The sequence below is a fragment of the Patella vulgata genome, chromosome 5 (genome assembly GCF_932274485.2).
Source record: "Patella vulgata chromosome 5, xgPatVulg1.2, whole genome shotgun sequence".
In the NCBI taxonomy this organism is placed as follows: Eukaryota; Metazoa; Mollusca; class Gastropoda; family Patellidae; genus Patella; species Patella vulgata.
Window position 1 is genome coordinate 54,825,415 of NC_065883.2, and position 18,113 is coordinate 54,843,527.

General features: G+C 35.2%; 1 protein-coding gene across 1 annotated transcript in view; it reads left to right on the forward strand.

The window, feature by feature from the left end:
- The window catches only part of LOC126821109 (ATP-dependent RNA helicase TDRD9), a 35,330-nt gene that overhangs the window by 7,405 nt on the left and 9,812 nt on the right, over positions 1-18,113 (forward strand). The window contains exons 12-23 of the mRNA XM_050549434.2: positions 1,090-1,147; positions 1,348-1,452; positions 3,422-3,519; positions 4,033-4,164; positions 4,542-4,704; positions 5,363-5,426; positions 13,691-13,754; positions 13,985-14,086; positions 14,620-14,739; positions 15,036-15,143; positions 15,432-15,541; positions 15,970-16,053. Of these exons, the coding sequence (XP_050405391.2) occupies positions 1,090-1,147; positions 1,348-1,452; positions 3,422-3,519; positions 4,033-4,164; positions 4,542-4,704; positions 5,363-5,426; positions 13,691-13,754; positions 13,985-14,086; positions 14,620-14,739; positions 15,036-15,143; positions 15,432-15,541; positions 15,970-16,053 (1,208 nt within the window). The remainder of the gene's footprint in view (positions 1-1,089; positions 1,148-1,347; positions 1,453-3,421; positions 3,520-4,032; positions 4,165-4,541; positions 4,705-5,362; positions 5,427-13,690; positions 13,755-13,984; positions 14,087-14,619; positions 14,740-15,035; positions 15,144-15,431; positions 15,542-15,969; positions 16,054-18,113) is intronic.

The window sequence follows — 18,113 nt, forward strand, 5'->3', positions numbered from 1 at the left end:
TTATAATATAATGGCTTTAAACATTCAGTGAACATTCTAGAATTGAATTTTCATGATCTCATGGACTATAACAATCAAATAACTACAAAGCATGCACCAACTGAAAAAGAAAATATTCTCTGTAATTATTACTGATTTGTATTGTATAACTACAAAGCACGCACCAACTGAAAAAGAAAATATTCTCTGTAATTATTACTGATTTGTATTGTCTATTAGTAATTGTGAATCCTAAATACATATATTTGTATTGATAGCTTTAAAATTTATATTAGCCCGGTAAATCAAAATATTTTGTTATGCATACAGTTAATTGGGGTTTTTTTTGGGGGGGGGGGGGTCACACTATCAAAACAAGATCAATATTCATTTCTTAAAATAGACAACAAAAGGTATTTGTTATAAAAATCAAAGTGGTATTGGATGTTACAGGACAACAATAAACTTATTTTGTGCTCTACTGTAATCAATCTCTGAATTTTTATACACCCACATTTTGATGTGGACGTATATTGTCATCACCCCTGTCCGTGTGGACGTCCGTGAGTCCCTTCCATCCACAATTTGTTTGTGGACAATCTACAGGTCACAATTTTTATCAGATTTTGACAAAACTTTATTAATAGGTTTATCTCTCAAAGATCTTGTTTCCTTTTGAAATTGGCATGTATCAGACCGTAACTTCATAGATTATGGCCCCTGATTGTACGGAAAATGTTTTTAGCTTGTGTATGTATGTTTATAACCCAAAGATCTTGTTTCCTTTCGATATTCAAGCATATGACCCCTGATTGTACGTGTTTTCGTCGGCAAAAAAGTTGGGCTAATGCAAATGTAATGGGACCGTTTTCATGTAACCAGTGAAAATGTGTATATGGAAAATGGACCTAAAGTTTATTTCTCATTTCTGAGGGCCTATAAATCAGTCTTGCCGTGGCTTTCTACAGACACTGAAATTTTGGTATTATAACAGTGATTATGCTAGGAAACCCTGCTTCCAGCATTTCCGACACCCTATTTTTTTTTGGGGGGGGGGGGTGCCACAATATTGTTTGAGGCCTTATTAATAATGTATAATTTTTCTTATAGATCATCTTGTCAACGAATATAGCAGAAAGTTCTATCACAGTTACTGATATTAAATATGGTAAGATTGTTATTTCGAGGGGGTGGGGGATAGGAATATATGTCATGCATGTATCTTGTGATTTAGTTGGTTGTAAAATCATGTTTTCAGTAGCCCAGTCGTTGCAGAAAAGTATGACGACTCCATTTCACGGTTGTAAGATTATGTAATGAATTTTTGTGTACGTGTACTAATCAAATAAACTATTGTAATATTTTCAGTAATTGATTTCTGTTTAACTAAGAATCTTGTTTGTGATCAAGATACTAACTATACACATTTACAGATGGAATGGGCTTCTAAATCAAACTGTACACAGAGAAAAGGTAACGTCTTTATATTAGATACATTGCAATCATTTGAACAATACCCTTCAGCAGGGATGCTACTTTGCCTACATATACCAGTTCTGGAAATGTCTGCGATTTTCCAAACATCCGACCAGGATTATGGCCCTTCGGATATCAAGATTTGGGGAATAATATTCAAAATTCCAAGATATATTGACTGCTTAGTGTATAACTGCCCAAAACTGACAGACAAAATGGCCGCCCTTCGTTCTCAAATAGGGTTAAAATATAGTATATCATGGTTGTGGACCCTATAGAGGTCACAATTTTTATCTGATTTTGTTGAAACTTGAAATGTAAGTTTATAACCCAAAGATCTTGGTTCCTTTCGATATTAGCGCATATCGGACTGTAACTTCCTGAATTATGGCCCCTGATTGTACGAAAAATCGCGTTTTTAGCTTGTGGACCCTATAGAGGTCTTAATTTTTATCCGATTTAAAAAAACGTATTATTATATCACCATTACACACTAGAGGTCATAATTTTTATCCGATTTAAAAAAATGTATTTTTATATCACCGTTACACCCTAAGGACGGCTGAGATCGAATTTCGTGAAAATCGGCCCAAAACTGACAGACAAAATGTCCGCCCCTCATTCTCAAATAGCGTAAAAATGTGGTATATCAAGGTTGTGGACCCTATAGAGGTCATAATTTTTATCCAATTTTGTTGATCCTTGAAATGTGAGTTTATAACCCAAAGATCTCGGTTCCTTTCGATATTCGCACATATCGGAACGTAACTTCCTGAATTATGGCCCCTGATTGTACGAAAAATCACGTTTTTAGCTTGTGGACCCTATAGAGGTCTTAATTTTTATCCGATTTAAAAAAACGTATTATTATATCATCATTACACACTAAGGATGACTGAGTTTGAATTTTGTGAAAATCAGCTTAAAATTGACAGACAAAATGGCCGCCCTTCGTTCTCAAATAGCGTAAAAATATGGTATATCAAGGTTGTGGACCCTATAGAGGTCATATTTTTTATTCGATTTTGTTGAAACTTGAAATGTAAGTTTATAACCCAAAGATCTCGGTTCCTTTCGATATTGGCGCATATCGGACCATAACTTCCTGAATTATGGCCCCTGATTGTACAAAATATCGCGTTTTTAGCTTGTGGGCCCTATAGAGGTCATAATTTTTATCCGATTTAAAAAAACGTATTATTATATCACCGTTACACCCTAAGGCCGGCTGTGTTTGAATTTCGTGAAAATCAGCCTAAAACTGACAGACAAAATGGCCGCCCCTCGTTCTCAAATAAGGTAAAAAATATGGTATATCAAGGTTATGTACCCTATAGAGGTCACAATTTTTTATCCGATTTTGTTGAAACTTGAAATGTAAGTTTATAACCAAAAGATCTTGGTTCCTTTCCATATTTGCGCATTGTAATTTTCTGAATTATGGCCCTTGATTGTACGAAAAATCACTTTCTTTTTTGCTTGTTCTCTATCCATCTCTCGAAAATGTGGGCGTATCCTGCCTGGCAGTCGCTGGTTGTTGTAACTTTAAAATACGTTTTTTATAAAGAAGACAAATGATGTTCCGACATCACAAACTATTCTTATCACAGACGTTTTGCTTTCATTTTCTGCCATATAAAACAAAAACACGTAATTTTGGAAGAATATTACTGCAGGAATTTGGAGCAGGTAAAAGTCTATACCTTTTCAGCCTTTCATTCAATCGTATTATGTAATTATGTAGGAATATTACTGACATGAATTTCAATGCTGTACTCAAGTATTCAGAACATGATAACCTATGCTACGTAACATAAAAATATTTATAATTGAAGTCTATTACAAGGAATGGAAGCTTATTGACCCGATTTCCTGAAGCTGACAAATAACTTCTGAAATAGCATCCCTGCTCTTCAGCATATATACTTATTTTTGAACACTAAGACATTTGTTTTATTTTTTCTAGGTCGTGCTGGTCGTGTATCAAATGGTAGGGCTTATTTTATGGTTACACAGAAATTTTTTGAGGACTTTTTGCCAGATCATGGTGTACCTGAAATGCAGGTAAATACCAAATATAATATAAAAAATCCTTCATGAAGAATTGACTAGGTTGTACGAAAAAGATAGAATTGTTATAACTTTAAGACACACAAAGATGTCATTGTGAAAGCATTAGAAACCAATGTAAATTTAAATGGCCGTAAGTTAGAATTGACTCATTCGAGTGTGTGTGATGAGAAACTCTATTTAACTTGTCCTGTTGGGGATTTATAATTATTTAGAGAAATGGAAGAGGTTATTCATAACCAGTGTAGATAAATACTGTATTTATGAATTACAATAATCTCGTAAATACTTTGAAAACATTGAAGAATCATTGTAAAGAATGACAATTATTGAGCTAACCCTAGCTGTAAATCTTGTGCTTGTTTGGTATATAGCTAGTGTGTCCCAATAAAAAGTTACCCCAACTCTGAACACTGTGGTTACAAATAATCTCTTCTAAATGAATCAGGTAGTTGAAGTAAGTATAGGTTATATATTGAATTGATGGATTTTGTTTTACTTTTTCAGCGCTGTCCATTAGAGTCTCTTGTGTTGAAGACAAAGATATTTGATATGGGTGAACCTAAAGCTCTATTAGGTCTGGCACTTTCTCCACCTAGACTAGATGAAATAGAAAGGACTGTACTGAATCTGAAAGAGGTTGGTGCCATTTAATCATTCTATCTGTTATCTGTTGATGTTTCTGTTTTCAATGTTCAGGGATTGTTCTGAGTCTATTTTTAAAACCGTTAATTCTGTGAGTAAATGGATATGGTTTCACTAGAATTTCACCTGATTGTAGAATATGGATTGTCAAGTCGTAAAATATTTCAGCCCCAAATCCCATTTCCAGCAGTAGGCTTTCGATTAAATGAGTTTAGCAATCATAACATGTGTCCAAATTCAAAGATCTAATATAACCTGTAATGTTTTCTGAAATGCGGAATGGATTTGAACAAAATTTGGTAGGTTTGTTTCTTGCTAATTCAGATTTTTTTAAAAGATATTGTATAATTGAATATTATATATTTGTATAGGCTGGTGCCCTTGCTACCGGTGTACATGGTATAACAAGTAAACATGATGGTGATTTAACTTATATTGGTAGAGTACTAGCTGATTTACCATTAGATATCAGAATTGGTAAATTACTGGTATTGGGTCATGTTTTTGGTTTATTAGAAGAATGTATCATTATAGGTAAATATATATAGTTGTTTTAATTTATCAAAAAGTATACAAATATCTTGAATTGATAAATTGCAGTTATTATTTTCTTGTTATAGGTTAGTGTAGTTATATCTCCAGTTCTGATCTATCTGTATCAGGAACATTTTACCAACAATCTGTGTTGATATACTTATTTAATATTAAAACACAAACAATTCATCCTGTTCATTTGTTGCTAACTTGACACATTTAAGTCTTCACCAAGTTACTGTTATAGTAAATAATGACTAGTAAAAATCCATCAAGCTACATACTTCCTATTTACGTATCTTAGATAATTCAATCCCTGTATCGGTGTTGGCCGAGAAAGTTCATCAAGATTTTCTGGCATAGTTCCCCCTTGTCAGTGGTGCAGGACGGAGGGCCTGACAAGGACAGTTGTCTAGCCGTTTGGATGGAACAAAAACCGAGGTCCTGTGTACATATTAGCCTGCACGTAAAAGATCCCTTGGCATTTGGAATTCGATATAAAATTTTCCTCAATGTATAGCATATGTCCGTCTTCATAAACCCAGTTGGAGAAGAACAGTAGGACGTTAAACCCCATTTCATTTTTCAATCCCTGTTTCAATATATAAAACTTGTGCATTTAGATTAATGATGAATGAATATAATTGTCTATTCTCAGGAGCTGCTTTATCATTGAAGAGTATTTTTGCCAAACCCTTTAAAGCTAAATTAGAAGCCTACAAGTAAGTAATAAGATTTGACTGGTATACATCAAATAAGATAAATGAAACATTTTAAGGAAATTTTCTTTGTAATAATTTATAGTGTTTTTGAATTAAGGTGTTGAGTGACAGAATGGTCAAAATATAGATCTCACAACGTGCAATGCATCTGGCTATTATCATGTACACGACAGAAAACTGGGTATTCTCCATACAAGACTTCATCATGAGAGCAGTAACTTTAATTCGGATCTTGCAAGAGCTTATTTATCAAACGGTTTTGAATGTCAATGTGGTAACCCATGTAAAAATAATTTTTATTATTTCCATGAATGTGAACATCTGTTTAAGGATGTTAAAAAATATGGAGGAAAAGTAGATTTGAAAACAATTTTAAATGGGGATACGAATATTTCGGAAAACGCAAACGTCTCCATATTTAAATAAAATTAAGCAACAGATTTATCTAATACTAATATTGCTATATATTAAATAGAAAGAGGTAGCAGCATTTGTATATAGTTTAGATTGTAAATAGCATATTGTAACAATTATATTGTGAGAGAGAGAGAAATGGGGAGAAATGGGGTTTAACGTCCACTCGACCCGAACTAAGTCATTTCAGGACTAACACATGGTTCAATTTTATTTCAATAATTCGCTTGTGCGTGGGGGTCTTTAGCAGTGGGAGGAAACCAGAGGACCCAGAGAAAACCCACCCTACTGTAAATAGTATATTTGAAATGTAGAAAATAAACAGGCATTATAATAATCAAAAATAAAACATAAATATAAGTATCCATGCACAAGTAAATTATAAAAAAAAATTGTAATTTTATAAATATGAATTTAATTATGATTAAATTGCAATTATAATTATTAAAATTGCAATTATAATTATTAAAATTGCAATTATAATTATTAAAATTGCAATTATAATTATTAAAATTGCAATTATAATTATTAAAATTGCAATTATAATTATTAAAATTGCAAAATTGCAATTAGAATTATTAAAATTGCAATTAGAATTATTAAAATTGCAATTAGAATTATTTAAATTGTAGATATAATTATTAATATTGTAATTATGGTTATTTAAAGAGAACGAGATCTATTCAAATCACAAGTCTTAATGATATGACAGAAATTTAGTTTATTAATATAGATAGTATCAATTAATGTGGAATTTTGTGGCCGCGGTCTATCTTCATGAGGTTTGAGGGTAAAATGTATAAGATTATCTAGGTTTAACCATAGTATAACCAGAGTACCCAAATTGTAGAAAATGTTCATGAATTCTCACTGGTTAAACCAAGTTAAGAAATGAACCAAATCTCTACGACCTCTTCAGAGAATATAGAATTCCGCCGACATAATAATTTGAAGAAAAGAATAAAATAATAATAACAGCTACAAATTGAACATTAAAATAACAGCATAAATACTAATGACCAACAATACTAATGATGAAAAGATAATGAACATATAACCAATCAGGAATCAAACAGGAACATAACCAATTAAGCTTTCATAACCATTAAACATACCAAGCCTGAAAAGAGAAAAATAAAACCCGACAAAGTATCGCAAGGCAAAAAGAGGGCGGGATTTGGGCGGGAAAATTGATGAGTTAAATCAAGCAAAAATTTGACTGGGTCTTCTTAAAAACGATAACAGTGAAAGTGGGGCTGGGCAGACGTCGTCTGTATTACGTCCCAGTCAACGTGTGAACTACGTCATTTATTTTCCAAATACGGTCATGTCACGTAACGTACTATTGCCCAAACATAGTCAATTTACCTCCGGTATGATCACGTGATCGATCACATGACCAAACGGGATCCCGTTCCTAAAATAAACACAACTATGGGGTAAACCATAGTTGATATTATTTAAAGAGAACGAGATCTATTCAAATCACAAGTCTTAATGATATGACAGAAATTTAGTTTATTAATATAGATAGTATCAATTAATGTGGAATTTTGTGGCCGCGGTCTATCTTCATGAGGTTTGAGGGTAAAATGTATAAGATTATCTAGGTTTAACCATAGTATAACCAGAGTACCCAAATTGTAGAAAATGTTCATGAATTCTCACTGGTTAAACCAAGTTAAGAAATGAACCAAATCTCTACGACCTCTTCAGAGAATATAGAATTCCGCCACAAGCAAATTAACCACAGTGAATTTGTCCCCCAATTCTATCGAAATTCGTGCAACCCACCACGGGCATGAAACCGTGAACACACCATACCACGTGCTCAAATATACGAACTAAAAGTTCATAAAGCCCACAGTACCACGGGCATGAAACCGTGAGCACGCCATACCACGTGCTAAACAATACGAACTAAAAGTTCAAAAAGCCCACCGTACCACGGGCATAACACTGTGTGCACATCGTACCACGAGCACACCGCTTGGTTAAAACATAGCCCACCGTACCACGGGCATGAAAACCGAGAGCACACCATACCACGTGCTCAACTATACGAACTTAACGTTCATAAAGCCCACCGAACCACGGGCATAACACAGAGTGCACACCGTACCACGTGCACACAGCTTAGTTAAAACATAGCCCACCGAACCACGGGCATAAAAACGTGAGCACACCATACCACGTGCTCAACAATACATACATAAAGCCCACCAAACCACGGGCATAACACCGTGCGTGCGCATCGTACCCCGAGCACGCAGCGTATGAACATAAGTTTAAGACAGCCCACCGTACCACGGACATAGCAAACCTAAACGTCAACACGATTTAAAATTACCAACCTGCTGTTTAATCTTCTTTGAGATCGACAGCGGCATCAAATTTTACAGAGGTGGGGTGGGCTGTAAAAGCATTTATAGCCTGTATGAAACTTGCAATCAAGCGATCCTTGCCAGAATTCGTCAAGTGAACACCATCGCCTCGAAAAAAAATGTGGAGTGAAACGTGTGATACTGTGAGATATAATATGACCAGGGGGATTATTAACTACGGCCCTACGGCCTTCACGATTAATCCTCTTTCGTTTAATGTCCAAAGCTCTAAGAGCATGATTTACCTCTCCCTCACTTAAATTACAAGTTTTATCGTTAACTCCCCGCCACGTGAAACGAGGGAGTATATCCGACCATATTAAAGAAGTTTGAGGAAATATCTCCCTCAAGTAAGCCACATCCTTTGCTATTGACTTGGTCAAATCAAAAATAGACTTATCAGTTAAGTCGTTCCCTCCTAAATGTAATATAAGCATATCAGGAGGTCGCTTAGCTTGTAGCATCAAAAACTGTATGTTTGGTAATAACCCAGCCCAGACCCCACCTCTTTCTCCCTTCATCTGCCATGTTTCCTGCAGCACACCAGTAGCTTCAGCTCTGTGTTTAGCCCAGAAAATAATGGAACTTCCCACAAACCAAACAGTGTTACATGTATCTACAATTAGAAATATGGCGTGTTATACCTACACTATAGAGTACAATTACAAGCGAATATAATTTTTATACGCGCTGGATTTCCACCTGCCCATTCTCATGATATCCTCCTCCTTGTAACCGCGGCTAGCAAGGTCCGTTGCCCTACCTATCCTGAATGAATGCGATTTGAATCGACATGCTGGGAGATCCAAAGATTTAGTTGCTTTGAATAGAATTGCACAAAATTGACTTCTTGTTAATGGTTTCTGATCAGCATGAGAAAAGTAATATTGAGCGTCTTGGGGTCTCATTCGATCAAAAGAGATGATAGCTCTAACGGGGCACGTAGAGTGATTCAACGCTGGTATACGTAAAGTAGTCGGTGGCCCTGACTGATTGGTTTTTGATGATGTTATTCTGATCAGCAAACTACGTTCGCTACCAATTCCCTCGATAGTGACATCGCCTTGACGAAGAGGGCGATCAGCATATGTCGGATCAGAATACACCAACTCACCAATACGCATCAAACCATAATAAGCCAACTTAAATGCAGATTCAAACAAAGTTGCCTCAAAGGAAGTATAACAAATAGAAGGTAAAATCGAACAAACAGCTCCTAAAATATTTAGAGTTAACGGTGCCCTTATATCCTTAGTGACTCGTTGTCTTCTATAACCAACCAAAATCTTTTTAACCAAAAAATGTGATGTATAATCATTAAAGTTCTGAATTTTGTTGAAAAAACTGATTGCCGACAAGTAAGACGTGATTGTTGCAGGAGCATAACCCTGATGGAAGCATGAGGAGATATAACATATTAAATCCTGCAATGACGCCTCAGACAATGAGTTTCCTTTACGGAATTTATTAAAATGTGTGATAGCTTGCACATATAATATTCTGGTGTTAGGAGCCAAGCTTGATTCAAGTAACTTTAATGTGGTTCGCTGAATATCTGCAAGACATGGTTGGGTACTGGACTGGGTTCTAGCTGTGCGTCTGGTGCCAACACACGAAATCGATCCATCTGAAAACGAGAGAGACTGTCTGCAATACCGTTATGAATGCCCTCAACGTGCTCAGCTCTGATGATTATATTATTTGAAAAACAAATTAAGGTTATTTCGCGCACAAGTTTCATAACATGTTCAGATTTTGATGTCATGGAATTGAGAATTTGTACAACTGCTTTGTTATCTGAATGCAAAAGAATCTTTTTATTTCTAAAATTAGGAGTCCAAATGAAAAATGATACAAAAATTGGGAATAATTCAAGTAGCGTTATGTCATCTAACAGACCAATCGCTTCCCACGTTCGTGGCCATGCAAGGTTAAACCACTGTCTGTTAAAGTATGCACCGCAACCTAAATTTTTCTGTGCCGAACTATCAGTAAATAGATGCAATTGTGCGTCCGTCGACCAGAAACGATCATGAAACAAGGAAATACCATTATATCCCGACAAGAACGTTTGCCACATCCTTAGGTTGCTTTTTATACCAGTTTTTAGTCGAATGTGATGATGAGGCTTTGATAATCCGCATGTCGAGTCGATCAATCTCCGACAAAATGGACGGCCAGGGACAATTACTCGACACACAAAATTAAGCGAGCCTATCAACGACTGTACCTGTTTAAGAGTGCACTTATTACACCTTAGCATTGATTCGATTTTGTCCAAAATATCCTGAATCTTATCATGTGGAATGCTTAGTGTCATATTAAGCGTATCAATATGAATGCCCAAAAAAGTTAAAGCTGTTACCGGACCAACAGTTTTTTCCTCGGCAATCGGAACACCTAAGCTTGTTAGACAATCCTTGAAAGTGTTCATCAATAATGAGCATTCATTAGAATGTGGAGAACCCCCAAACATAAAGTCGTCAAGATAATGTAGCAATTGATCACTGCCAGCTTCCGAACGAACACAATATTCTAAAAATCTAGCAAATTTTTCAAATGTTGAACAACTTATAGAACAACCAAATGGCATACATTTGTCAAAATAATACAAATTGTTGAAAGTAAAACCTAGCTGATCAAAATCTTGCCTACGAACTGGAAGTAGTCTAAATGCACTTTTAATGTCAGATTTACCCAAAAGACAACCCTTCCCTAATGATTGCACCATGCCTAGTGCTGTATCGAAAGGCGTATATTGTACAGAAGCCATTTCCGGGCTAATAAAATCATTAACTGACTGACCAGCTGGATACGAAAGATGGTGAATCAGACGAAATTGACCAGCTTCCTTTTTTGGGACTAATCCAATGGGCGATAATCTTAAAGTAGGAATAGGTCGCTCACTAAAAGGCCCTTCGATTCTCCCGGCAGCTAACTCAGCTTTTATTTTCTCCTGAACCACTTCAGAATTTTTTAAAGCTGATTTCAAATTCTTAACATCTGAAGGTTCACGTGGCCCAGTATAATGGAGCGGAAAACCATCAGAAAACCCCTGCAATATTTCCTCCGCCTCTAGCCTATTCGGATAATTATTCAACTTAAACCGCAGATGATCAATGTTGATTGGAGACTTAGCAAGTGAAAAAGAAAACCAACTGGAATTATCTAACGAATCAACAGAACTTTGAAACACATTATAGCAAGAACTTGAACGAACGAAACCACCAGAAGAACTAATATCTGGACGACTTTCCCCTACGAAATGAACCCCGCTGAAAACCCCTATTTGCTGTTTGATTGAATTGTTTATTTGTTGACCTGGGATCCTGAAAATCAGATCCAGTTCCACGATTATCAACAGCTGTGGTTTGCTTCAAGCAACTGCTCTTACCATGACCATGGGACCCGCAATTCCCACAAGAATGCTGATATTTACATGGATTATATGAACAATAACCTTGTTTATTGAAATCAAAACAGAGAAAAGGTTTAATGCCTTCTTTCTGTTTATAGCTAATTTGTGCACCGTACTCCGAATGATTCTTTGGCCTAGTTACCATGAGGCGCATCCAGAGATCTGGGTTTACTCTTGCCCAAGACTCACATGTATGCCTCTGTTGCCTCAATCGAAATTGCTCATCATACGAGCGCCACGCCGCAACAGGATACCTCGTGGAAGCTTCTCTTATTACGGACATATACTGCAATAAATCCCCTATTCTTTCAGGAAATTTCTCCCAATATATTCTGGCAAAAATTATGAACGCATTTGTCCATCGATCGATGTCCAAAATCTTCTCCGTAGGCTTCGGCTTAGTTACGATGGCTCCTTTTTCCAAATGTAGGACCGTTGTCAAGTTATCTTGATACTCAGTACCCACCTTAAGTAAATGTGCTAAATTTATGTATTGACACGACCAAATTTTATTTCTTATTGCAACGGGTACGTGTAAATAGAGCGAATCGTCCGCCGCAGATATTACACGTGGCGGCTCTTCCAAATCATAGGCGTTAAACTCTGTGCCAACTACGTTAGCCTGCTCTGCTGACTCGGCTACTATTGGACAGTCATTAGACAAATCAATAGTCCTAGGATTATTAGGCCTAGCAACATAATGATAAGTGTCATTGTTTAAAACTGTAAGGCCCTGTTTTTGAGTTGGAGCAAGATTTGACTGATTCTGGGCCTGGTAATTAGGCCTAGGCCCGTTTGAGTTTGAAGCTACAGTACTCGCAGTAGCGCGTTGATTTTGAAAGAAATTTGTTGATCTTAATGCCTGCTCAAAATCTACAAAACCGTACTCACCCGGAGTATGCGTCTCATTGTTTGTAAGCCTGCCTCCGGTGGCTTGATATCCAGAACAGGATGGCAATTCTTGTGACACGTCCATATCTGTAGGCCTATCACCGGACTCTAAGGCATCTTCGGGGAGCGGAGGGCATAATTGTACATATTCAATAGGCCTATCTGAAGCAGTTTCAGGCCTCGGTATAGTTGTCGTTGATGACTTGGCCCTAGACGGTCTGCCGACAGGTCTTTTCCCTTTCTTCGATAGGCCTAAAACATCCGAATTTTTTCCAACTTTTCCGTTTTTCCCGATCGGCCTATTTAGCTGAACATCTCGCAAAGTAGGTCTCTTCGACATCTTGAAATACAGATTTCTGTCGGATGATTTTAATCAATCGATGATTAAATTACAATGAAAAATTGATGAGTTAAATCAAGCAAAAATTTGACTGGGTCTTCTTAAAAACGATAACAGTGAAAGTGGGGCTGGGCAGACGTCGTCTGTATTACGTCCCAGTCAACGTGTGAACTACGTCATTTATTTTCCAAATACGGTCATGTCACGTAACGTACTATTGCCCAAACATAGTCAATTTACCTCCGGTATGATCACGTGATCGATCACATGACCAAACGGGATCCCGTTCCTAAAATAAACACAACTATGGGGTAAACCATAGTTGATATTATTGAAGTTGTAGTTATAAATAATAAAATTGCAGTTATAAATATAAAATTGTAGCTATAATTATCAAGTTTGTAGCTATAATTATAGAAGTATAGTTAGAATATAAAATATAGTTATGAATATAATTGAATAATATAAACTGTAAGTGAATTCACTGGTCTCTCATCCCTTTGATGATTTATGATCAATAAACTATGTTTAAATTTATAGATCTTACAGACTACTATTGAGTCAATCATAGGTTCGATCACAGGCTTGATTGTAACAAGGAGTAGGGTTGCTAACACTAATCTAATGAGTTTTCTGCAGGTCCTCCTAATACTTATACTACACATGAGCATATTATTGCAATAAATCATGTTAGTCCCACAATAACCTAGTTTGTGTTGAGTTGATATTAAACTTATTTCTCTCACTCATTTCTGAGATATTTGTGAGGTTTACTTGATAAATATATTTATTTATTTATCATGATTGATAATTTCAGACACAAGCAAGGTTGGTCCGATTCATCATTAAGTGACTGTCTTGCAATATTAAATGCCTACAAGGTAAGCATCACTTTGAATGTCGCATATTTTTTATGTACTGGTCTGTACCATGATAACAATTTATGTTAAGAATTCCGCGGTTCACAAATATATTACATAATGCTTATAATTTTTATCATGATAGATTTAGATTTAGTTAGTTTAAAATATACAGATACTACTCAGGATATATTAAACATTGACGTGTTGAACCATATTTTGCTTTGTTTCTTACTCAAATGGAAATATAGGTTTGGGATGAAAAAAGAAAAATGCATGAATTCAAGCGTGCAGGTCAAGGTGAAAGAAAGTGGGGAGAATTGAATTTTATTCAGATTAGACGGATGAATGAGGTAAGTTGTTATTTTATCATAATTAAGTCTTATTTATTTATAGTGGTTTTGACTTTGATATGCTCACATTGTTGTCACCCTGTTCGTCCGACTGACCGCGTTCTCAAAATTTCTTGTGGACTATAGGAGGCTAAAGTTATCATCAAATTGAATTTACTTTTATACTTTTATTCATGAGACAAATAACTCTACAGCTAAAGTTACCATCTGATTACTGGTACATATTTTGAATAATAATACTGTAATAAGCACTAGGAAACACTAAAACCCAATCAAATTTTAATTTATGATAATTAATTCGTGGATTATTACTCTTGATCCGTTTTTAGTGTCCTGTAAATGTCCCCATTCCCTACTAAGAACAAATATCTGACAACGCTTGTGGACAGTCTTGAGAATGTATGTTTCATTGCTTGACAACCTATCCTTATGTTCTGCAATATACTAGAGGTCTGTGTGTTTAATATTGATTTTTCTATAGTATTGTTAATCTTACTAGTTTTACGTCAGAAGATTGTATTTTTTATTTATAGGTGTCCGAACTTGTCAAAGAAATAGAACAGAGACTTCAGAGATTCAGTATTGAAAAATCTAGACAACGACCTAATTTTAAGAAAGATATCAAAGATCCACAAGAGAGACTATTATTGAAGGTGGATTGTTTTTGTTGTTTGGTTTGAAGACTTGTAATTCCCAAGTACCATGTTAAATATGGAAAATGTAGATGTTGTCAATTTTATTTTATTTTGGGGTTCTTCGTTGTCAGACCCTTTGTCTGTTTAAAGGAGGTTCATAAAGATTTACTTGACTTAAACTAACTCGGTTTATCTCAAAAAACATTTTACAGAAAGAAGTGATCATTGTAGCTACAACCAAATTTGTTTGAACACTAGTTTGACTCCCGAGTCAAATCATAGTATCGTATTGTTGTATACTTGTTTAATTACAGATTGTTATAGCCGGAGCTTTCTATCCTAATTATTTCATGAAAACAGAAAGTGATGAAACTGAAGCCATTAAACAACTATCCAACAATGATGCTATGAATACTGTCATGGTTAGTAGTCAGAAATTTACTTTAACACTAAATGCTATTACAACATAATAAGTTAATTCTACGTATTGTATGTTCTTTTTCAGTTGTGAGAGATTAAGGACTGAATGTCCAGCTTCTACATTTTTAATAGTTGAACTTTTTAGTATCAAGTTGAGGATCTGATTGATAAAACTTATATCAGTATTTAACTAAAATCTCAAAATCATTTAAATTGCAATAATATGCAGTTGAAATCCACTTGACACTTATTTACCTTATTAATCGTACAAACATGTATATATTTTTTAGGTTAAAGGTCTTCCAGCTAATCAAGGAATGTTATATAGAGAGACATTAGAGACCATGTTTCGTAAATGTTATGCTACTGAAACACCCGTTATAAGCTTTGAAGAAACTAAGTAAGTAGGAAACTTGCATGTAAATAAGGATCTTTTTTACACAAATCATAATTTTGATGACTAAATGTTAGCATTAATTTGTGTGAATGACTCATGTATTTTAGCATACGCTTTGTTGTATTTCCTTTAATTAATATATTCTCTTCTGTACCAAAGGAGGGATTGTGTATAACTAGTCTGCGCACAGTTTATTGAACAATCAAACAGCTTCTTCATTCATATGGGTTTTCCATCTTTCTATTAAATCATTTGTGATGACATATTTAGTTGTAGCTGTCACTCTTAGTTTTCTATTATGGCCATGATTAATTCTGTTTAAATTCATTTTTTTGAAATCCAAAGAATATGGCACATGTAACCACCAAAAAAAACCCCCTTATCTACCATTTTGTTTACTATAAGAATTTAACTATTTTTTTTTTCTACAGAGCTTTTATTAGTTTCCCTTGGAAGAATAACACCACATATGACCATAAAGTTCATCAAGGTGTTTATACAGCTATCAAGTTAAGGTAAACAATTTAACAATTAGGCAACACAAATAAAATAAGTTGTTTCTCGGGCACAGGCCGCACGCAAAAATGGTTGCGTGTGCAATCTTTTTATTGGTCTTAATGAAAAAAAAAAAATACGTAATGTCTCTTTGTGCGATGCTGGGAACTTTGGATAAACCACTAAAAACGTCAATGCTGATTGATTAAAGATACATTAGTTAAGAGTTTTATAAAGAGTTGGCCATTCTTTCTATAATAATTCAAAAATAGATGATAAAAAAAGAAAATGTTGAAAATTTCAGTCAAATTACTTTGTTCTGAACGGAATTGTCACTGTTAGAAGTTTGGACTAGAAATTGGCATCAATTCTGTCTTCACCGTCTCTGAGAATTGACGATCATTTGATTGACAAGCGATAACTCCACCCACAAATTCTCGATTATCAAGTAACATGCTCAAAGGCTATGGTAGCCTCGCTTGGCAGGCTTTTCATCACCAGTTTCCGATTGTGACATCAGCGAGTAACCGTTAACGTTAGCTCGGTCCGCCATTTATTGATTTAATTTTAAATGGACGAGGCTGTTTAAATCCAAACCGTATCCAAGCCATCCGTGGGTCTACAGAGTTGATCTTAAGCTTGTAGTGTAAATAAAGGTCTAATTAATAATTTCTATAACATCTGAAGCCTAAATAAAGATTTGCAATAGGCAGATTTAACTCTTGCATAATGTATGTTTAATCAATGTCTGACATAGGGTCAAAAGCCACTCGTACGACCCTTGACATGACCTTCCTGTACAACTGGTCAGAATCTTCATGTAGTGTAGGCCATAGAAATATTGATCTGTATTTTAATCAGATTGTTTAAACAGAAACTCGTTGACAACAATATTTGAATCCTTTTGATTAAAACAATGAACCGGCCACTATGGTATCATAAATCAATCTACTTTCGGCTAAATTAGAACAGGTTAATTATTACTTGTTGATTAAGAAGTTAATCAACTTTCTTGCGGCTACAATAATAGTTATACCTAAGTGAGAATTGGCGATTTGGTTCATTTATAATCTGAGTCTTTAACCTTAGTTTTGATAATCCGGTAAAAAAAAACCAAAACAAGCTCGCTGATTACAGGCCTACATGACAGGTCCGATAAGTTGCCTTCGTGACAATAAGCCACATGGCGAATGAAATGAAGAGCAGAAGAAGACACCGGCATGAATTGTGAATCGCGTTGTCTGCGACGCTCCGTACCAATTCCAGGTAGATATTAAAATAATACTGACCAGTTGTTAGTTAAATTTAAATAATTATTAAATAATCCCCTGATAGAACACTGAATATCCCAAGAAACAGTCATAATAATATATTTCAGACAATCTATGGACCGATGACACATGACCTGCATTTAATTGGTTGGAATTAGGCCAATATAAACCAGCGTTTGTTTATAGAAATTAGAATACTATCATCTGCAAATGAATAAAAACTTTTGCAAGTTACATGATAGACAAAAACAACAATTTGTGTTACAATGTTAAATATGAAGCAATGCCATGGTGCCGTATCAGCTTATTTTGGCTATGGCATTTTCTAATACTGGCCATAGTAGATTAAATCAGTACTTTATTTAGGAATATTACTGACGTGAACTTGAAGCCAATACGTGAATTAAATATGGAAAATTATTCCCCTTCAGTCAGTGTTCAGTGCTTGACTAGACTTGATTTTGGGGGATGACTTTCTGTAATGTTCTCTCCACCCGTAAAATTTTCTGCAATAGCCTAATTTTATTTTGCACTATCCTCTCCAGCAATGGGGTAAAAAAAAAAAGAAGCCACCCTCTCCTCCTACATTTTCAGCTGTCAGTTGCCCAAGAAACAAGACATTTATTTTGTGTAGCCTTATAGTGATGAGTAATATCAAGGTCTTTCATCCAGTCTTTGATTATTATTTTATTATGCCTTTCTTAAGAAACAGAGAATACTTCAATTGATATTTTTATCATTAAGAAACCCAATTCCATTTAGAGTTTTGCCTGGTCTCAAGTGTTTTTCTTTTGACTGCAAAAAATGTT